The 23,130-nt window shown below is 42.0% G+C and overlaps 1 protein-coding gene across 1 annotated transcript in view; it reads right to left on the reverse strand.

Moving 5' to 3' along the window:
• Positions 1-16,086, reverse strand: part of LOC142310054 (lysosomal protective protein-like) — a 37,091-nt gene extending 21,005 nt beyond the window's left edge. Inside the window, exons 1-6 of the mRNA XM_075347526.1 lie at positions 15,999-16,086; positions 15,115-15,278; positions 14,934-15,045; positions 14,785-14,835; positions 9,084-9,170; positions 3,981-4,136 (exon numbers count right to left, since the gene is read on the reverse strand). Of these exons, the coding sequence (XP_075203641.1) occupies positions 3,981-4,136; positions 9,084-9,170; positions 14,785-14,835; positions 14,934-15,045; positions 15,115-15,278 (570 nt within the window). The 5' untranslated portion in view covers positions 15,999-16,086. The remainder of the gene's footprint in view (positions 1-3,980; positions 4,137-9,083; positions 9,171-14,784; positions 14,836-14,933; positions 15,046-15,114; positions 15,279-15,998) is intronic.
• Between the last annotated feature and the right edge of the window lie 7,044 nt (positions 16,087-23,130).

Consider the following 23,130-nt stretch of genomic DNA (forward strand, 5'->3'; position numbering starts at 1 on the left):
CTTGTACCATCTACTACAACATCGCCACTGAGGCCAGTGATAGGTTGCAGCGGTCACTGTTGAATTCTTGTTAATAAAAACAAGAAGTAGCAGCTGACAAGCGACACTAAAGCGGGAGGGGACTCAGTAGGTAAATAATGATTACTTGTCTTTGCCCCAATTTTTTCTAATGTCAGACAACCCCTCTAACTTTATGGGAACAGTCACAAGCTGATATACCCTCCCTGACAGAAGTTCTGTCGCTTATCCATGTTATGTAAATAAAAGCTTATAATCTGACTTTAAATTCATCCATTGGTTTTATAAATTACGCTTTTGAAAGCTGAAACCCTCCCAAATTTGGTTTAGGTTATGAAAATAAAGTTGCTGCAAAGCTGAAATATTGATCATTTAATGAACACAGAAAGGTCAGATTTTGGCAAGACAAACGTTTTGTCGCCCACAGAGAGTAATGTGAAATTTAAACAAATAATTAACTTATAATACAAAGATATGCTGCATAACATTGGTGAAAGAATTTGGGGTGCTATTAGAGCCATATTTAATATTTTCTGTGACTTCCATGAGCTTGAAGGACTGTATCCATGTGGTTCAACAATGATTCATACAATTTATGGATGAAGTCATCAGGAATAGCAAAGAATGCAGTCTTACATGCCTCCCAGAGTTCATCTAGATTCGCTGGTTTTGTCTTCCAAGCTTCCTCTTTCATCCTAACCCAAAAATGCTCAATGATGTTCATGTCTGGTGACTGGGCTGGCCAGTCCTTGAGCACCTTGATCTTCTTTGCCAGGAGGAACTTTGTTGTAGAGATGGATGTATAAGATGGAGCACCATCCTGCTGCAGTATTTGACCCCTTTTATGATTGGGAATGTAAGAGGTAGCTAATAATTCTTGATATTTTAGGTCATTGATATTGCCGTCCACCTTGCAAATGTTTCGCACACCCCCATACTGAATGTAAGCCCAGACCATGATCTTTCCACCACCAAACTTAACGGTTTTCTGGGTGTATTTTGGATCCATATGGGCTCCAGTAGGTCTCCTGCAGTATTTTCGGTGGCTGTGGTGTAATTCAACTGAAGATTCATTAGAGAAATCCACCTTCTGCCACTTATCCAGCATCCATCTGTTTAACAGGCTGTGGGACTTGGCAAAAGCCACACGGTTTTTTTACTGCCTGTTGTGTAGTGCTGGCTTCTGGGCACTGATTCGACCATGGAGGCCATTTCAAATCCTACGAACTGTTCTAGTTGACAAAGGGACTTGAGGTTATCAAGCCTTTTGGAGCTCTGCTGCAGTGGAAGAGAGGCTGGCTTTGGATTTTCTAACCAACAAACATTCCTCCTGAGCAGTTGTCTTGCGGGGTCTGCCGGACCTGGGCTTGTCAAAAACATCTCCAGTCTCTTCAAATCTTTTTTTAATTATTTGTACTTGATGCTGAGACACATTAACACTAGAACTACTGGACTCGTGACACCTATATAGAAATACATGGTGCAAAGTAGTCAAAATGACTACCTCAGTAGTTCTAGTGTTAAAGGTGCCAGCCACCTCTGCAGTGGATCTGGTCTTCAGCCTCTTGATAATCAAGGCTTTGGTCGCAGGGTGGATTTTTGGCATGTTGTCAAAGGTCAAGTTGAAGTTCAAGTGAAGGTCTGGGGTGCTGAGTTTCTTTTTATACACACCCACTAATTAAGCGATCATTTAGTGAGCACAGGTGAGGATGTAAACTAAGATTGGGTGCATTATATGACAAGGAGACAAAAAATTTGTCTTGCCAAAATCTGACCTTTCTGTGTTCATTAAATGATCAATATTTCAGCTTTGCAGCAACTTTATTTTTATAACCTAAACCAAATTTGGGAGGGTTTTTAGCTTTCAAAAGAGTAATTTATAAAACCAATGGATGAATTTAACATCAGGTTATAAGCCTTCATTTACATAACATGGATAAGCGACAGAACTTCTGTCAGGGAGTGAGTATATATATATATATATATATATAGTACAGACCAAATGTTTGGACACACCTTCTCATTCAAAGAGTTTTCTTTATTTTCATGTCTCTGAAAACTGTACATTCACATTGAAGGCATCAAAACTGTGAATTAGCACATGTGGAATGAAATACTTAACATTAAGGTGTGAAACAACTGAAAATATGTCTTATATTCTAGGTTCTTCAAAGAAGCCACCTTTTGCTTTGATTACTGCTTTGCACACTTTTGGCATTCCCTTGATGAGCTTCAAGAGATAGTCACCTGGAAATGGTTCTCAATTCACAGGTGTGCCCTGCCAGGTTTAATAAGTGGGATTTCTTGCCTTATAAATGGGGTTGGGACCATCAGTTGTGCTGTGCAGAAGTCTGGTGGATAGACAGCTGATAGTCCTACTGAATAGACTGTTAGAATTTGTATTATGGCAAGAAAAAAGCAGCTAAGTAAAGAAAAACGAGTGACCATCATTACTTTAAGAAATGAAGGTCAGTCAGTCCAAAAAATTGGGAAAACTTTGAAAGTGTCCACAAGTGCAGTGGCAAAAACCATCAAACCCTACAAAGAAACTGACTCACATGAGGACCTCCCCAGGAAAGGAAGATGAAGACTCCCCTCTGCTTCGGAGGATACGTTTATCTGAGTCACCAGCCACAGAAATCGCAGGTTAACAGCAGCTCAGATTAGAGACCAGGTCAATGCCACACAGAGTTCTAGCAGCAGACACATCTCTAGAACAACTGTTAAGAGGAGACTTTGTGCAGCAGGCCTTCATGGTAAAATAGCTGCTAGGAAACCACTGCTAAGGACAGGCAACAAGCAAAAGAGACTTATTTGGGCTAAAGAACACAAGGAATGGACATTAGACCAGTGGAAATCTGTGCTTTGGTCTGATGAGTCCAACTTTGAGATCTTTGGATCCAACCACCGTGTCTTTGTGCGACGCAGAAAAGGTGAACGGATGGACTCTACATGCCTGGTTCCCACCGTGAATTATGGAGGAGGAGGTGTGATGGTGTGGGGGTGCTTTGCTGGTAACACAGTTGGAGATTTATTCAAAATTGAAGGTATACTGAACAAGCATGGCTACCACAGCATCTTGCAGCGGCATGCTATTCCATCCGGTTTGCGGTTAGTTGGACCATCATTTATTTTTCAACAGGACAATGACCCCAAACACACCTCCAGGCTGTGTAAGGGCTATTGGACTAAGAAGGAGAGTGATGGGGTGCTACGCCAGATGACCTGGCCTCCACAGTCACCAGACCTGAACCCAATTGAGATGGTTTGGGGTGAGCTGGACCTCAGAGTGAAGGCAAAAGGGCCAGCAAGTGCTAAGCATCTCTGGGAACTCCTTCAAGACTGTTGGAAGACCATTTCCAGTAACTACCTCTTTAAGCTCATCAAGAGAATGCCAAGAGTGTGCAAAGCAGTAATCAAAGCAAAAGGTGGCTACTTGGAAGAACCTAGAATATAAGACATACTTTCAGTTTTTTCACACTTTTTTGTTAAGTATTTCATTCCACATGTGTTAATTCATAGTTTTGATGCCTTCAATGTGAATCTACAATTTTCAGAGTCATGAAGATAAAGAAAACTATTTGAATGAGAAGGTGTGTCCAAACTTTTGATATAGATACAAGTCTACTATTAAGAGTAACTGAGCTGTCCACGAGTGAGTCTATGACACAATATACAGAATTTACACTGCTGCCTATGTGGAATCACATTTAATGTAGTCAGTTGACTTTTTGGACGACAGTTTTATAGCTTTTACTATTATTTACAAAACTATGGAAGAACCTGTGGAAGTGTGAAGTATCTTATAATGTTTCGCTTGTAATATTATTATTATCATCATTATTAATAATAATAATAAAAAAACTTTATAAAACTCCGGTTTTTATCCAGATCTGTATTTAGTTCCCCATGGTCATGGCACACATATGTAATAGTAATATAAAAGTAGATATTTTTCTTACCTTCAAGTTTATAGTTCTGTCTTTGGCCACTTCCAGTGCAAGTGCAGGAACATAGAAGCCTCCATAACTTTCCCCTGTTATGTAAAAGTCATTGATAGTAAACTCTGGGAAAAGGTGAAAAAAATCCTTCAGTGCCTGGTAGTTGTCCCGAGCAGTCTGGAAAAGACCGAATGAAAATATGTCATGAACTTACAGACCTTCTACTGTCAGTACAGGAGGGAAATGTCATACACCTCAAGTTCTCAGCCTGCGGAAAATGTACTCTGGGGTACATGCAAAGTCAATTCATCTCATGCACCCGATGCCTCAGGGATGTAGGAATGATGAGGGAGGAAGAAAAATATAATACGAGGGGCTGCTGATAAGTCTTTGGCTTTATGATCTTTTTTTGTTTCTATGGTAACGAATGGTACATCACATGAAAGCCTTTTGTGTCTAATATATGTTTTCAAAATTTTGTGTTTGTTGCTTATGGCAACAGTGTTCTACGCACATGGGAAAACAAAATGGCGGAGTTTAATGCGATATTCACAGCAACTGAGAGCAGAGGAGTGATAAAATTCTTCTTTCTGCAACGAAAGTCCGCGAAGGATATTCATGGTGAAATGTCGCAGACATTGGGGGATCAATGCACTTCATATTCCACAGTTAAGAACTGGGTTGCAAATTTAAAACGGACCACTTCAGCACCAGTGATGAGGAATGTCCTGAACAAGCAAGAGTGATTGTTGTTCCGGAGATCTTCGATGCTGTGCACAACCTCATACTGGAAAATCGACTAGTTTCAGCTAAAGCAATAGCAGACATCATGGGGATTTTCCGTGAACATGTTTGTGTCATCCATGAACATTTGGACATGAGGAAGCTATCTGCAAAGTTTGTCCCCAAATGTTTGACAACAGATCAGAGAAGCATGAGAGTGAAAACTTCCCGGTCTATTTGTCAGCGTTTCTGGATGGATAAGAACTTTCTGGATGAGACCTGGATTTATTTGTATAACCATGAAAACAAGGATCAGTCAAAAGAGTGGAAACACAGTGGTTCTCCTCGTCCAAAGAAGTTCAGGGTGCAAAAATCAGCCACTAAGATGATGGCATCTGTGTTTTGGGATAAGGAGGGCGTGCTGCTAGTGGACAACCTTCATAGGGGTTCCACCATCAATGCAAGATATTACATTGAACTTTTGGACCAAATGAAGGAACTTCTGAAAGTCAAAAGGCGCGGTAAGCTGTCCAAAGAAATCTTGTTCCTGAAAGACAGTGCATCTGCTCATACTCTACAAGCGACCACGGCAAAACTGGCAGAGCTGGGCTTCCAGCTGGCTGGCCACCCACCTTATTCACCAGATCTAGCTTCCTCTGACTATCAACTGTTTTCAAACCTGAAGAAACACCTCAAAGGTACCAAATTTCACACCATTTCTGATGCCATGGCTACTACAGATGCCAGGTTTAAGGCACAACCAAAATACTTCTTTTTGCTAAACTTACAGAACTTGGAATACCAATGTAAGAAGTACGTTGACATCAGTATTGAGTATGTGGAATAAATGTAAAGTTTCATCATCCCATCTCATTTTTTTAAGACTTATCAGCAGCCCCTCGTAATGAAGTGAGTAGGTAATATATTCTGCCATAACCTGGAAGAGCTCATTGACATAAAGTTATAAAAGATGATTTCTCTGCAAAAAGGAATGAGATATGAGGCAGACAGGTATCACATTTTTAGTCACTCTATAACCTGGTTTCCCATATTAATGGTTTACCAAGCTCGAATGTGGTGACAGATTCCCTTTAAAGCATAACCTTTTTCCCGTTTGCTGACCATACCCTTTTCCAGTGCCCTTTCACCTTGCATAGAAAACATTCGGGGAGCACTACTTTATTAGAGGCTTATAGAGTCCAGGAAGTTTGTCATCTCTGGCAATTCTGTTTTGCCTTCTGCATGTAAAGTGGTTCAGACCGGAAGCCATGGGCACAGTACTCACTTTCCAAGTCCCAGCACGCTACAGAAAATGGGGATTCTGGGTGTGTGTGCGTGCTGGTATGGTGCCTACTGTGGACACTTTTATATTCAAGTCGGTCGCGTTATGTGCGACATCAGACCACTTTGTCCCCAAGATGTAGAAGGCAGACAAGTTGATAAAAACAAAGTTCTCTTTACTTAAGAATAAACTTAGGAATTAAGGGTAGGAGGTCGTACACTTCAAGCTTTCTTCTGCATCATACAGCGGCAGTGGTTTGGGGCGATGGCACTTTAATTGTGAACATTACCCAAGTATAACTGATGCAGTGAACCTCAGTGAACCTTTATTTTCCTGATACAGGGCCACACGAGTCAATGTATTACACTGTGAACTCTGTTCTCAGACTGCTCAGACTACTGGCTGTGATCCCTTACAAGGGCTGCTTCCCTCTTCTGTTCTGAGCTGAGCAGAACCTTTCCCTTCCTAAGTTTCCCCACGACTGTCTAACACTGGGCTCACTCCCACAAAAGTCTCTTTCTAGCAGGTATCATCCTCTTGCCTATATGGAAGATCTCTGTCACCACTAAAGGTTCTTGCTGTAATTTGTTCTATTGTACTTGCCACACACACCCAACACTTGTCTTTCTTCTGAAGGTGTAATTTACTCCTGCATTATTTAACTCACTACACCAAAAGAGTCCTACAAACAGAAACTGACTCACCCTGGTCTCCATCACTTCTCCCCCTTGCTTCCTAGGCATTAACCAGGTCCTTTGCCAACAAGAGTTAACATAAGAGTAAAAAGGAATATACTGACCTCTTGTGGCTGGTTGTTAGTACTGCAGCCCACAAGAAAATGAACACTTGTTTCACAGGAAAACATTGCAGAAATACAAACATTAGGCAAACACGATTGGTGTCTTCAGGTAGGAACATGACAGCCTGTCCACCTGATTACACGTTTACATGTAGGCCTCCAACAGTATAATACAGCTGTCAGTAAACCCCCAATTCTTATGCTGACTCTGTTCTAGTCTATGCAGCAAGACTGACAAATTAACTGCAGACAACAGAACCTTATTGTGTTTCTAGTTTCAATCCTGGAAGATTTCAATATTATATTTTAAAAATACCAAAAAATATTTAAAGCCAATTATAGCTCTTATTTTTTCAGGGCAGGAGTGGCACTTTAACACTAAGTCGACTGCCCCCTGTCATATACTCAACATCCGTGTCTCCATCATTTTTACTACCAAAGACCGAGGCTGTGATACAAGTACAGAGTGTTCACCTACAAATATGCACTACTGAGCTCCGGGTCCATGCACATTTTACTGGTGTCAGGTACATACTAAAGAATTACCCAGTCCTGTCAGCTATCATCGGCATTACCAGCAACTTTGTCTTTATGAGCATCCTAGTGTTGCTTATCTATCTGCAGTTTGGAGCTGGAAGATCTCGCTTCAGGCCGGGCAGCACCGAAACGAGAAGACCTGAGACCCAAGAAGGGAGCACCGCTCAGTCAGAGCGTGGCGAGGATCCAGGCACAGAAACTCTTAGGAGTACTTTGCATGCTGCGACATCGCTACTGCGATATCGTCGGGGTCAAAACGAAAATGACGCACATCCGGCGCCGGTAACGACGTCGCAACATGCAAAGCCTAGATGCACAGAGAAAGGATCGCAAAAGCGTCGAAAATTGGTGATTTGTGTAGTGTCAGTTATTTCCATAATATCGCTGCAGCGACAGGTACGATGTTGTTCCTCATTCCTGCGGCAGCACACATCGCTGTGTATGAAGCCGCAGGAGCGAGGAACATCTCCTTACCTGCCTCCAGCAGCTATGCGGAAGGGAGGAAGTGGGCGGGATGTTTACATCCCGCTCATCTCCGCCCCTCCGCTTCTATTGGCTGCCTGCCGTGTGACGACGCTATGACGCCGTATGACCCGCCCCCTTAGGAAGGAGGTGGGTCGCTGGCCAGAGCGACGTCGCAGGGCAGGTAAGTGCTTGTGAAGCTGCCGTAGCGATAATGTTCGCTACGGCAGCTATCACAAGATGTCGCATGTGCGACAGGGGCGGGTACTATCGCACTCGGCATCGCTATCATCGGCTAGCGATGTCGCAGCGTGCAAAGTACCCCTTAGCCAAGGTGAAAGAACTAGAGCAGATCCTTCCTATGAAGCTGATATTGGTGTGTCCCCTCTGACCATAGGAATGACAGAAGAAAATGAGGACCAAGAGGATTTTGACATGAATGTGCCGTACATGTACGGTGCAAGTCGGAAGTGGGTGTATGTGGCGGACACACGGGTGAGCTCGCTCCATACTCGGCAGCCAGTAATGGATATGTGTTACAGCCAGGACCTGCTGCTAACAATAGTGGGTGGAGCAAAGCTCCGACTGTGATTGTTAACCTGTTTAATCTCGTCAAACTCTGACAATGAGATTCAACATGCATCAGCATGGGGGCACACCATTTTAAGTGTCCATCAGCATGCCTGTGACATGATCGTGGGTCGCCAATGGGTTGCTATGACAGCAGGGGGTTTAGTCAAGACCTCCGTGCTTGTCATAGCAGCGGTCCTTTGAAACCCTGCCTGTGGCTGGACTTCAAAGGAGACTTTGATTTTCACTCTATGCAACATTGCTGTAATGCTGTGGCATTGCTGTATACAGCACAAGCGATCAGACGATCACAGCTTCCAATCACCTAAGGGGACTTTTACAAACAGTGAGAATGAAAAAAAAAAGTTTGAAAAAATGTAAAAATTCAAATCCCCCTTTAGAATTCAAAAAATTAAAATGCCCCTTTAAAAATAATGCTAAAAAAATACACATATGTGGTTTCACAGTGTTCAGAATAGTCCAATCTATCAAAATATAAAAATAATTAACCTGATCAGTAAACGCTGTAAACAAAAAACAAAAATTAAAGAAAGACAAAGTAATTTTTTTGAGATGGCTACAATACCACACTGTTAACAGAAAACAAGCAGATGGGCGGGTGCACTGGCTCCATCATGGTGCATGAGCGCCTGTATTTGGTTTGAACAGTCATTCTGTGCTGACAGAGGCCCTTTAAATAAAAACCTGATTGAAATAATATGTAATTTTCTTATTATAATTATTCTCTTACCTGTGCGTCACCTATTACATAATTTTTGTCATCAGAATAGGAAAATCCAACTCCAGCAGGAGATTCCAGATAGAGAACATTTGCAATCTAAAATATAAAAGAAATACAAAAATTAGGTTTAGCAAAGTGACTCAATGGTTAGCACCACTCCTTTTTGCACTCCCCTTGTTTTTCTGAGTTAGACTCTTCACATAGCATGCTCTGTAAAATCAAATGTACCGCATTTTTCAGACTATAAGACGCTACTTACCATAAAACGCAAAACATTTTTCCTATTAATTAAAACTTCCCTGGTGGTGTAATGTAGAGGAGTCATTAGCAGTAATTGTAATGTAGTAGAGTAGTCTAGGAAAGTAATAAATCTATTGTTAGTGTCTCTCATAATCCACAACAATATGCCACGCATGTCACTTTTCCAAATCTAGGATCATCTCTCCTCACCATCATTCCTAGCGGCTCAATAGCCACTTTAGTCCCGTTTATATGGTTTTTAAAATCTAGTTCTGGGCCAGATTCTGGTCCCCATATAGGTCTATGGCGACCAGAATCCAGCCATTAAAAAGTGGAAATGATAGGGGGATTGGAGCAGGCGCGCTATACTTACCGAGGCTCCGTCGCGGCTGTAACTGCTCCCACTGCCGCACATGCATTATCCTTCATTGCATATGCACTGCTTTCCCCAGCCACCGGTGTCTGATTGGTTGCAGTCAGATGCACCACCAGCCTGAGTGGCAGTGTGTCAGCTGACTGCTTCCAATCATAGACGCTACGTGCATCTATCGTGATATAAAAATAAATAGATAGATAAATTGGCATAGGGTTCCCCCATATTATGATATCCAGCACAGTAAAAGCCTACGGATACAGGCTGCAGCCACCAGCCGTGCGCTTATCTTGGCTGTGTATCAAACTAAGAGGAACTGCATGCAACTTTTTTTAATTATTTACATATATAATTTAAAAAAACAACATGCGGTCCTCCCAATTTTGATACCCAGCCAAGATAAAGCCCAACAGCTGGGGCTGGTTTTCTCATGCTTATTGTTCCACCCCCAGCCTAAAAATAGCATCCTGCAGCTGCTCAGAATTATCGCATCAATTAGATACGACAATCCCAGCACTTTACCTGGCTTTTCCCGATTGCCCTGGTGCGGTAGCAATCGGGGTAATATGGGGTTAATAGCAGCCCACAGATGTCATTAAGCCCTAGATTAGTAATGGGGAGGGTCTATGAGACGCCTCCATTCCTAATCTGTAACTGAAAGTAAATAAACACAAACACCGAAAAAATCCTGTATTTGAAATAAAATACAAAAAAAACCCTCTTTCACCCCTTTATTAACCTCCAAAACACACCTGCAGGTTTTCCACACAAGGACCCATGACAATGCCAACATCCAAACTGACAGCGCGCAATCATGGAACATGACTGCCCACTGTGAGCTCCAAGCAGAGAATGAATGAGTGGCAGTGATCAGCGGTGACGTCACTCAGGTTAGTTGAAGTCACAGCTGGAGGTTCCCATGATCCTCCACCTGTGACCTCAGGTAACCTGACCCCAGAGTACTTTAGGTGACCTCAATAAACTCAGTGAACTCACCTGTATCTCCTGGCAGAAAACTGCCTTTTTGTTTTTGCCAAGAGATGCAGATTTGGTGCTGAAATGTTTACACCATATTTATGCACCCATTCTACAACTCCTGGCAAAAAAATTGCATCACTACTGCATCATCTGGCATGTGGTTTTGATGCGGTACACCCAAGAGGTGCAGATTGGGTGCAGGAATATGGTGTAAAAATTTCAGCACCAAATCGCCATCTCTTGGCAGAAAAATGGACAAAAAACGGTTTTGATGCCATTTCGGTGCAGTCTTCTTCCAGGAGGTGCAAATTTGGTGCTGAAATATCTGCACCAGATTTCAGCACCAAATTTGCACCTCTTGGCAGAAAACTGCACCAAAATGGCATCAAAACCGGTTTATTACATTTTTGAGCCAAGAGATGCAGATTTAGTAATGACATTTTTACACCATATTCATGCACCCAATTTACACCTCTTGGCAAAAAAAATGCATCAAAACTGCATGCAGTATCGCTTTTTCTGCCAGAAGATACAAATTTGGTGCTGAAATCTGATGCAGACATTTCAGCACCAAATTTGTACCTCCTGGCAGAAAACTGTACTAGAATGGCATCAAAACCTTTTTTTTTTTTCATTTTTAGGCCAAGAATGTAGATGGGTGATGATATTTTCACACCATATTCATGCACTAAATCTAAACCTCCTGGCAAAAAAGCATCAAAACTGCATATGGTATGATATGATAGTGATGCGATTTTTTTTCCTAGGAGAAGTAGATTGGGTGCGGGAATATATTGTAATCTTTTCAGCACCAAATCTACATCTCTTGGCAAAAAGAAATGCAATTTTCGGCCAGGAAATGCAGGTCTCACCTGAGGTGAGGTCACTGACTTTACTGAGGTCACCTAAGGTCAGGTTACCTGGGGTCACAGGTGGACGACCGTGGGAACCTACAGCTGTGACCACAAATAACCTGAGTGACGTCACCACTGATCGTGCTGCTCAGTCTCTGCCTGAACTCTGCAGCGGGCAGTCATGTTCCATGATCGTGCTCTGTGACTTCAGACATGTAGCAGAGCTGGAATCGTCATGGGACCTCATGTGGATAACATCAGACCTGCAGGGTTGTTTTGTGGGTTAATAAAGTGGTGAAAGAGGTGTTTTTTTTTAACTTTTTTTTATTTTATCTCCCCAGTTGCTGGATCTGGATCAAAACCCGGAATCCCAGGCCGGGGTCCAGCACTCGGGTTTGTTTGAAACTGCACGGATCTGGACTTTTACATTCCGGGTCTGCCCACCACTAGAGATGTGCGCGCAATCTATCAGTCTTCCTATATTAACCATTTAATACCTTATTTTGTGCCTTTAACTTGACAATCTCTTCAGCTCTTTGCAGTGTGTATTATACACACACAAATCTGCTACATGCAAACTACATTCAGATATAGAAACACACGCAGCCCTGCTACATGCAAACTACATGTAAATACACACACAGTCTTGCTATATGCAAACTACATGCAGATATAGACACAAACCCAGCCCTGCTACATGCAAACTACAGGCAGATATAGACATACACAGCTCTTCTATATGCAAACTACCTGCAGATATAGACAAACAGTTCTGCTACATGCACATATATACACATTGCTCTGCTACATGCAAACTACATGTACATATAGACACACAGCTTTACTACATGCAAACTACATGCATATATAGACATAGCTCTGCTGCATGCACAAATCGACACACATACAGCTCTAACACATGCAAATTACATGCACATATAGTCACACACAGTTCTGCTACATGCACATACAGACAAATGCAGAGCTGCTACATGCACATATAGACACAAATACAGGTCTCCTACATGCACAATTGAGCACAAACTTTACATTACCACATCTTGCTCTTAGGCTATGTGCCCACGGGAGATTAAACCTGTGGATTTATCTGCAGAAATTCTGTGGATTTTCTGGATTTTCGAGATAAATCCGCAGGTTTCAGCATGCAAAGACACTCCCCATGTTATCCTATGGGACATGGGGAGTGCTGTGTCCATGCTGCGGATATGTGCGGCTGCGGAACATGCTGTGGATGTCCTGCAGCCGCATTTAATTGCATGTCAATTCTTTCTGCGGAATTACCTGCGGAAATCCCGGCCCTACATTATAGAGATAGGGCTGGGACTTTCGCAGGTAATCCGCATGAATGTCTGCAGGTTTACCGCAGCTATTTCGCTGTACTACTGCCGTTAAAAATAGCTGTGAATTCCGGCGAGCAGCTGTGGGAAACCTGCAGCCATACCTGCGGATATATCCGCAGGTACAAACTCCCATGGTCACCTAGCTTTAGGGGTACTTTGCACACTACGACATCGCAGGTGCGATGTCGGTGGGGTCATGTCGAAAGTGACGCACTTCCTGCGTCGCTCTCGACATCGTAGTGTGTAAATCCTAGAGGATACGATTAACGAGCGCAAAAGCATCGTAATCGTATCATCGGTGTAGCGTCGGCGAATTCCATAATTACGCTGACGCGACGGTCCGATGTTGTTCCTCGCTCCAGCGGCAGCACACATCGCTGTGTGTGAAGTCGCAGGAGCGAGGAACATCTGATACCTGCGTCCCGGCTGCAATGAGGAAGGAATGAGATGGGTGGGATGTTTACATCTCGCTCATCTCCGCCCCTCTGCTCCTATTGGCCGCCTGCCGTGTGACGTCGCAGTGACGCCGCACGACCCGCCCCCTTAATAAGGAGGCGGTTCGCCGGCCAGAGCAACGTCGCACGGCAGGTGAGTGTATGTGATAATATTCGCTACGGCAGCTATCACAATGATATCGCAGCTGTGACGGAGGCAGGGACTATCGCGCTCGGCATCGCAGCATCGGCTTGCGATGTCGTAGTGTGCAAAGTACCCCTTACACTTACACATACTATGGCATGTGAAAGTTTAAGCGCCACTGATCAAAATTACTTTTAAGTTAACAGTTAAGCAAATTGATTATGAAATGATCTCTAAAAGGTATAAAGTTAAAGTTGACACATTTCTTTTGTATTAAAGGCAAAAATAAAAAAACTAGTTTCACCTTTCACATTTTTAAATGAACAAAAAAGGAAAATGGGCCGATGTAAAAGTTTGGGCACCCTGCTTGGTTAGTACCTTGTAGCTCCCCCTTTGGAAAGTTTCACAGCTTGTAAAAACTACCCTAAAAGGTGCAAGCTGAAGTTTTTACAATGCTTCGCACACTTCCCTGAGCTGAACATCATTGAAAATCTGTGGCTAGACCTCAAAAGAGCAGTGCATGCAAAACAACGTTGCTCGGTGCGGTTGTGGAGTTTACCCCTTTTGTTTTGTAGCCTCCTTCCTGCTCTTGTTTATCCTCCTGAACCTCTTGTCTTTACCTTTGTGTGTGTGTGTGTGTGTGTGTGTGTGTGTGTGTGTGTGTGTGCTGTGTGTGTGTGCTGTGTGAGTTTTGGTTTTCCCTTGTCTGCCTTTATCTGTGGGTTTCATCACACTTCAATTTTGTCCCTCCCTGGGGGGAGGAGGGGGAATTAGATCAGGACTAGTCAAAAGCAGAACCAGGAAGGAGACTCAGGCCCCTTCACCATCAGGAGTATCCCTAAGATTAGGGATAGCATAGAGCCCCCTAGCATGAGGGACAGCTTAGGAGCCCCGATTCTCTGCTATCTCATAGTCATTGTCACATACTCAAAACATATCCACAATCTCAAGAGGGCAAGTATAGCCTTGTCGTGTTAACCTGCGCAAGCAGGGCACCAGTCAGATGCTTGGTTAATCTGTGTGTGTGTATTAGTGTGTTACCCATGAAAGGCTTCTAACTGGCCCAGCAAAATGATGAATGATGGCACTCAGAAGTGTGGAGTAAATGTGTGAATTAGCTGTGGGGTGTGCTTAGTTTATTATCAGCCTATTGTGATAGAGGAGTGGGCAAGTGAATGTGAAAAGCAGAGTTCCCCTTTTACAATCACATCAAAGTCACGTGTGATGTGAGTTGGCAGTGGTGGTGACAATCACAAATAAGAATAGTGCGCAGAATGTCACCGTCCAACTAAATTAATTACATAAAAGATTGTGAGAATTATCACCTTATTCCAAGAATATCTGTTGTCCTTCAGGGTTTTGCCATCTGGCTTAATCTATCATAAACACAAACAAAAAAAGTGCTAAATTTGTAATCTCAGAAAAATAAATTACCAATTTCAGTTCACTGTCTACATTGATCTACAAGACGCACCAGGAAAGGACCATGTTCGGTTAAGAAACCAGCAAGACTGCTGCAGCCTGGACCTCCATTCAACCACAGGACCAAAGGACAAGAGCTTGGATCCGTCTGACACTCCACAAACCTGTAAAGAAAACGATGGCGATCACATACAGAGGCCAGGGTGGATGGTTATTAGTCACCGAAAACTCACCAATAATGAAAATGTTTTCCACCAGATGCATTCAAGAATCCAGAAAACTGTCGAAATGAGGCTTGTGTATTTAGACCAGGAAGGTCGGAGACTTGATCTGCCTCGGGAGCAGCATATGCTGGAGGCACTCCCAGAAATAGAGCACAGAGCAATAGTGGTAACATCTATAACACGTAGTAAGATAGGGAAGAAAAATGGCTGAAAGGTGATTACATCACAACCAAGCTACATCTTCATATAGGCCCAAACAACACTCCGAAAGAAAACTTTACAAAACAAGCTATGGCCAATAAGCCAGGAACAGACATAGCTGTATTGTTTATTTTTAGCAGATCCCATCAATTTTGATTGAATCAAGCTGTCCATACACAAGGCAAAAGTCAGCAGATAATCTCATGTGTATGAGGGTCTGCCAGCTGGCCATTCTTACATTGAATATGGCTTAAGAGCTGCAGGTGACAGGACGAGATGAGTAGATTGATATAACGTTTTGTGGGAAATTATTTAGTATAACTTTTTTCAGCTCTTTTTATGCTTAGGAGTTAAGTGGGATCCTATTCAGTGAGTCACAGATTTCTCTATACAGACATAGCTGTGAATCACAGAATAGGACAAGCCACTGGACTCCCAATAAAAAAAGAGCTGGAATTCATATAAATAATACAAATGCTACTAAATTATTTTCCACAAACCTGAATGTTAATCTGCTCAGTCCTCTCTATTCCATATCTTCTGGCCTACAGGTTGGACTTCATGTACAATATTACAGCAGATGACAGGTGGAAAAAGGATTACGGCATGTTGATCCTTTGTTTCTCTCTCCCCACAGACATGTCGGAGTCATCAGCTTAATACATATGTGACAAAATGTTTATAATCCTCACTATGTCGTGGTCTTGGTCCCAGTACACTATGACTTGGACACTTAAGAAGTCTTTATAGGCAACCGCACATGACAACACCCGTTATCAGTCACATGCAGAGAAACCACTAACTACTTTATTATCTATAACTGGAATCATACTTAATTTGTCAACCAGAAAGTTGGATATAATCTTTATAGAGAAAAGAAAGCAAAGTAAGCCTGCGGAAAAAAGGGCTTCAGATTTGTTACATACAGTGGTCATATGACCGGAATCCATGTTATCTAATCAGAGACATGTTGAAGCAACAGATAAACTGAGATAACATATGCAGCGAATGAAATAAGTATTTAACATTTCTCCAATTTTATAAAGTAAATATATTTCTAAATGTGCTATTGACATGAATTCCTCACCAGATGGCGGTAACAACCCATCCAAACCACACAGTCAAAGTAATCAAAGTAAACATTTCAGCACCAAATTTGCACCTACTGGCAGAAAACCGAACCGAAAAGATGTCAAAACCGTTTTCTGCATTTTTTTTGCCAAGAGATGCAGATTTGGTGCTGAAATTTTTACACCATATTCATGCACCCAATCTACACCTACTGACAAAAAAATGCATCAAAACCACAAATGGTATGATGTAGTAGTGATGCATTTTTTTTGCCAGGTGGTGTAGATTGGATGCAGGAATATGCTGTAGAAATTTCAGCTCAAAATCTGCATATCTTGGTAAAACAAATGTGGTTTTCCTTCAGGAGATGCAAGTCTGGTAATTCACTGACCTCACCTGAGGTGAGGTCACTCAGTTCAATGAAGTCACCTGAGGCCAAGTTACCTGCTATCACAGGTGGAGGACCGAGAGAACCTCCAGTTGTGACCGGAAATAATCTTAGTGACGTCACCGCTCATGTTCTATGTCCACTTGCTGTCACTTCAGATGTAGCAGAGCCGGAATCCTCTTGGGACCTCATGTGGATTATGTCGGATCTGGATGTTTTGGGGGTTAATAAAGGGGTGAAAGAGGGTAGGATTTTTGTATTTTCTTTCAAATAAAGGATTTTTATGGTGTTTGTGTTTATTACTTTTCACTTACAGTATTAGTAATTGGGGGGGTCTCATAGATCTTCCTCATTACTAATCTAGGGCTTAGTGTCATCTGTGAGCTGCCGTTAACCCCTCATTTCTCACTATAGGCCTGGATAAAATTCTTAGGGATGTAGTTTCCAAAATGGGGTCAGTTGTGTTTTTTTTTACTGTTTAGGCACCTTAGCTGCCCTGCAAATGCGACATGGCATCCGCAGTCTCTTTCTGCCAAATTTGTGTTCTACAATTTAGATGGTGCTCCTTCCCTTCCAAGCCCTGACATTTACCCAAACAGGGTTTTTTGACCACTTGTGGTGTATCAGAGCACTAAGAAGAAACTGTATAACAAATTGTGGGGTCCATTTTCTCATGCTATCCCTTATAATAGCAAAAACATTGGGGCTAAAGAAACATTTTAGAGGAAGAATTACAATTATTTTTTTTATTCCATGTTACATTAATTCCTGTGTAGCACCTAGAGGTTTAAAAAAAAGTGACAGCAGTTTTGAAGTATTTGAGGGTACGGTTTTTAAAACGGTATCACTTTGGGGGAGTTAATAAGGGCCCTTCAATTGAAATCTGAATAGATCCCCAAAGAAAGAAGTTTTGTAAATTTCTTGAAAAAATGTCAAATTCGGCTACAATTTTTAATGCAGATGTAAGGTTGACATATGGGAATTTTAAATGTTATTTATTAATTGTTTTGCACAGTATGACTACCTTGTTTAAGGATATATAAATTGAAAGTTTGAAAATTGCTAATTTTTCAAATCTTCCTTCAAAAATCTGATTTTCACAAATAAATGCAAAAAATATCGACCTAAATTTACCACTAACATAAAGTACAATCTGTCACAAAATAAAACAATCTCAGAATCAGTGGAATTCGTTGAAACATCCCAGAGTTTACCACATGAAGTAACACAGGTCAGATTTGAAACATTTGGTCTGGTTACACTGGTCAACAACAAAATTGCATTTGGTTTGTAATATACCAAACCATATGTATTTTTGCCTCCAGATTCCAAATATACCGTCAGAAATGGTGTATCACGTAAGAGTTTTTAGATATTGCAGATATTTCAAATGTATTTTGTGTACTTGCTTTGTCACCGCAATCCCTCTTTATTTTTTTCTTTGAAATGATTGAATAATCGACTAAGCATGTGATAGTATTCATTTTGGTGTAATATCCAGTGTAAAAAGCTATAAACAGTCACCAGAGGGTAGGCGTCCTATATGATTGATATTGTGTAATGTGATTTAGCGGGCTTCCGTGGTATCGCTCAATGAAATGGTATTGCGCAATGATATGTAAAGCTAGGGAATGAGTGAAATGTCTGAACTGTATATAAATATGCAATCACAGAGTTCTGGTGTATTTCTTAACGTTGGTGAGACTCTTTTACAATTCGTGTCTTCTTTAATTACAGCGAAATAGCAAAATGGCAAGTGCTCAACGTCGTCGTTGTTGCGTAAACCATCCTGATAAACTTTTCACACACAAAGCAAAAGTTATAACAAAAGCAAACAAAAACAAATTTGTGACATATAAAGACCACGAGTGGCAGATTTGCTGTGATTTAAAAGATGTTGTCTGCTTTTAGATTTACAGGGTGGTTTTACTAACTTCTGCTGCTTTTTGTGTCTGTGGGACAGCCGAAGTAATAATCAGTAAAACCAGGCACTCCAATTGAAAAAAATCTGATAATATTTATTTTATATTTTAAATCCAGTTGTGAAGACGTTTCGGTCAATTTATTGACCTTCTTCAATTCACGTACTGGAGATTAAGGCTATGTGTCCACGGGAGAATGTAGCTGCGGATTTTTCTGCATCAAAATCCGCAGCTTTCCCGCAAAATCTGCACCTTTTCAAAGGTGCGGATTTGCCGCGGATTTACCGCGGAATTGCCGCGGATTTGATGCGGATTTTTTTTTCCCCCAATTTTAAAGCCAAAATCCGGATGAAAATCCGCAACAATAATTGACATGTTGCAGATTTTTCCGGATCAAAATCCGCACGAAATCCGCTGCGGAAAAATCCGCAGCGTGGGCACAGCATTTCCAAAATGCCATAGAAATGGCTGGGAAGTGCCTGAGCTGCAGATTTTCGGGAAATCCGCGGCTTTTCCGTGAGAAATCCGCGGCAAAATCCGCGCATTTTCCGCAGCGTGGGCACATAGCCTAAGGATTGCTTGATTAAAAGCTGCAATATACAGAGCAGTGTCCACCGCTGTCTGAGCTGTCGCCTGGTTTTACCGATTATTATTACGGCTTTTGAACCTACCTGCACACCCACAAATAGCCAGAAGTGATGCAGTTTTTGTACACATGTGGGACAGCCGAGACATCAAAAACCACTACACAGTCAAGGAATGGCCTGTGAGGAAATTGTACATTCTTGAAAAAGAAAATGTCAAATATATATCACTGGTTGATCCAAGCTAAATAATTCTGTCACCTCCATGGGCGTACCCAGGATCAAAACTAGGGGGGGCAAGCCATGGTCGTTCAGATTGTAAAATATTAGAAGGGAAAAGGTGAATGAAAACGAAAATTTTAAGAGAATTAAATGTAATTACAGCAGTGCTTTATTAGTTATTACAATTATTTGCTTGCAAATAAATTTAGATTTTTATTCTGATTGCATGTCTTATACTAATATAATTTTTCTTGGGTTTGAAGAAAACTTGTTCAAAACTTTTGTTTCAATCCAGTCCCGATTTTCCTTGAAGAATTTCCGATGGACGCTCATCAAGCACAACCCAGTCAGTCTGTCCTCTCCCATTGTACTTCTGAGCCAGGTCTTTACCCTTGAAAGGGTAATAAAAGATCGTTCCACAGTAGCTGTGGTTGACGGGAAAGCACTTAAAATGAAGAGTGAGTGCCTTGTCGCAGGGAAAAAATATTAGCCTCCTCCAAAAGTGCAGCCACTTCAATGTCCTTTAATTTGTCTCCTGCTAAATCTTTCTTTTTCCACAGATTATGCCACAAATCTAATTCTGCAGAGATATCAACCAACCCATAAAACTCCATGAAACACTCAGCCTCCCAGCAGTCTCCCCAGCTTGTGACTGTGCCGGCGGCTCTGCACTGCAGGACTCGACACAACGGGGCGCAGAGTGATGATGTCAATGTCATCACTCCAGTTCAGCCTGCCCTGCGGTACTAGTGGGTGGCGGGTGCCAATGCACCATGCCGCCTTGTCCTCTCCTCACCACCCGCGCTGCCTGATGCAACTGCTACCTGACAGAGACAGGTCATAATAGGTGCGTGCCCCTGCTTCTGGGGGGGGGGGCAGCTGCCCCCCCTGCTCCTCACTGGGTACGCCCATCCGAATCCGAAGACTCAGTAGCAGAGAGAGAGCTGGGGACAGGACCAGAGACTCCATCCCCACAGGGTTCACGCTACCGTCAGGCGGACAGAGGTGGACAAACCACAAACCGGCGACTCACAGTGTTCCATACCACGGGGACCCACTTACCAGAGACAGCTGCAGGGGAAGAAGGTATCAGAGAACCAGACTGGCACTGGGATGAAGGGGACCTGGAGGCGAAACCAGCCGGCCTCGGGCAACCAGTTAACATCTCAAGTGAGTAAACCACTTGCACTGAATACCTGTCTGGACTCCTTCCGACATCCACCACACCATACACCTGCTGGGGTAATACCCTACTTGCGGAGGGCCCAAGTCATCAGAGCTGCACATTCCATCATCCCCAGCAAAACCTGCAGCGGTGGCTCCCTACACTTAGCCGCAACACCGCAAGTGGCATCACAAATAACTTTATTCACAAATCCCCTGTAAATATCCCTATTACAAAAAGGGCCCAGGGCACGGAACCGGGCAATAGCCACCACCGTGACATTCCCAATAGAGACACTGCCCGGGACAGAGTACCCCATATCCCTGGGTGCTACAAATGCACTAAAAAAAGCAGAAAAAATGCAGGTACTGTATGTTTCACAACATTTTTCCTGCCAATATTCTGTTTTAATGCAGCAGAAAAATCTGCTGCAAATATTAATCGTGTGCACATAACTGTTGAGTCCTAAAACCAGATTGTAAAGGGTCAAGAAGAGCGTTAGCAGAAAGATAAGGGGAAGATAGCAGATTAAGTGACAGTAGACCAAGCCTCCAAGAGCTTAGTGATAAAAAGATTAGAGACCGGTCTGTAACTAGCACAGCAGGATGTGTCCATAGTTTTATTTTTAGTATGGGGTTATGTGGTATTATTTATGTGATTATTATAACATAGAGTAGGTCACGTTTTGGGAAATGTTACCTCACCTGGAGTTCAGGAGAATATTACTTTAGATGACACGAAAATAAAGGTAATTTTTCCACAACACTATATGTTGCCAACATTCCTAAGATGAAAGGAATATATCACAGACCTCAGGCATGTTAGGGAAGCAGAATAGAAGCCTCAGGAAAGAAGTAACCGAGCAAATATAAGCAAGTATCTATGGAAAAAGTGGCCACAGCAAAATGAGAAGCTTGCAGAGCAGGCCTGGGCCAAGTATGTAAGGTGACAGCCTTCAGTATAATTGTGGTGGGGGCTTGTCTCTCACGATTTTTCCACTAACATTACTTAAAAAGTTATTTTTGAGTAAATTATTGACCTTATCCATAGAGCTACATACTCCTTAATCATCGTCTTAATCATGGTCTTATTGCAATACATACAGTAATTGCCAGTAACACTTCTAAAATGACCAAATCCACCTACTGCAGGTCAAAAATACCCAGTCTGAATTGAGGCACCAATGACGTACCCCTCATCAGCCTTCAACAACTACACCTTGAGGTTGTGTGGTCAGTTAGGTGAGGTAAAATACACGGGAGAACAAAAAAAATGAGAATAGCCCTGCACAACCAGGGACCAGTCAAAGCGTACACCAACGCGAAACGGCTGTCATCCTTATTGGGAGCCTGCACTCAGCTCCTGTCCTGCTTTTTATGCTGCACTTTTGGGAATAAAGAAACTTCACTTGGTGTCTGGATTGTGCGGTCCTTTTCTTCTATGTCTTCAAAATACACGGGAGAGAGGCTCATCCCTGCCCAGATCCTTCTCTAACTCTCATAGTCTTGTTCTTGGTAATACATATTGGGACTCCATGTCTTGGTGGTGTCTTCATCATGCTATATTTCTCATTATCTTCTGTCTTAGCTAACACGGAAGAGGGTGGAGAATTTCATAATGGACTCCTCTTGTCTATCTTGCCTACCTCCTTGTCTATGTGCCTTGTCAGAGAATTGCCCATGTAATATCTGTATTAGTCTCCTAAGTCACTACACTCCTCACAGTCTTACTTGTTTTCAACTGTGATTTTATCCTGAAACTACTTGATCCATGACAAACTTTATGCACCTCCAGGTTGAGTGGGAGGCAAATGCATGATATCAAGTTCCTTGGCCCTCAAACTTTACATACAGTTTTTAGTCCTGGTATCCTGTTTTGTGACACAGGAACTATTGGTTTTACAATTGCAACAAAAAGTGAATGAACTACATGGAATTACAGTGCCTTGAAAAAGTATTCATACCCCATGAACTTTACAACATTTTTTCACATTACACCCACAAACATTAATGTATTTTATTCGGATTTTATGTGATATATCAACAAAAAGTAACAAGTATTTTTGAAGTGTAAAGCGAATGATACATTATTTTCTAAATATTTTAAAAATATAAACTGAAAATGGTGATATGCATTTGTATACAGCCCCCCTAAGTCAATACTTTGTAGGACCATATTTCACTGCAATTACTGCTTCAAGTCTTTTGTGGTATCAAAACAAATCAAATCTTTATTTTTATATAGCGCTAACATATTCCGCAGCGCTTTACATATATGTCTTTACCAGCTTTTCACATCTAGAGGCTGAAATTTTTTCTATTCTTTTTTGTAAAATACAATGTCAAAGTTTGGGCACCCATGGTCAAAATTATTGTTATTGTGATCAGTTAAGCAAGTTGATGAATAAATTATCTCTAAAAGGCAGAAAGTTAAAGATGACACATTTCCTTTGTATTTTAGGCAACAAGAAAA

Source organism: Anomaloglossus baeobatrachus, chromosome 5 (genome assembly GCF_048569485.1).
Source record: "Anomaloglossus baeobatrachus isolate aAnoBae1 chromosome 5, aAnoBae1.hap1, whole genome shotgun sequence".
Taxonomy (NCBI): Eukaryota; Metazoa; Chordata; class Amphibia; order Anura; family Aromobatidae; genus Anomaloglossus; species Anomaloglossus baeobatrachus.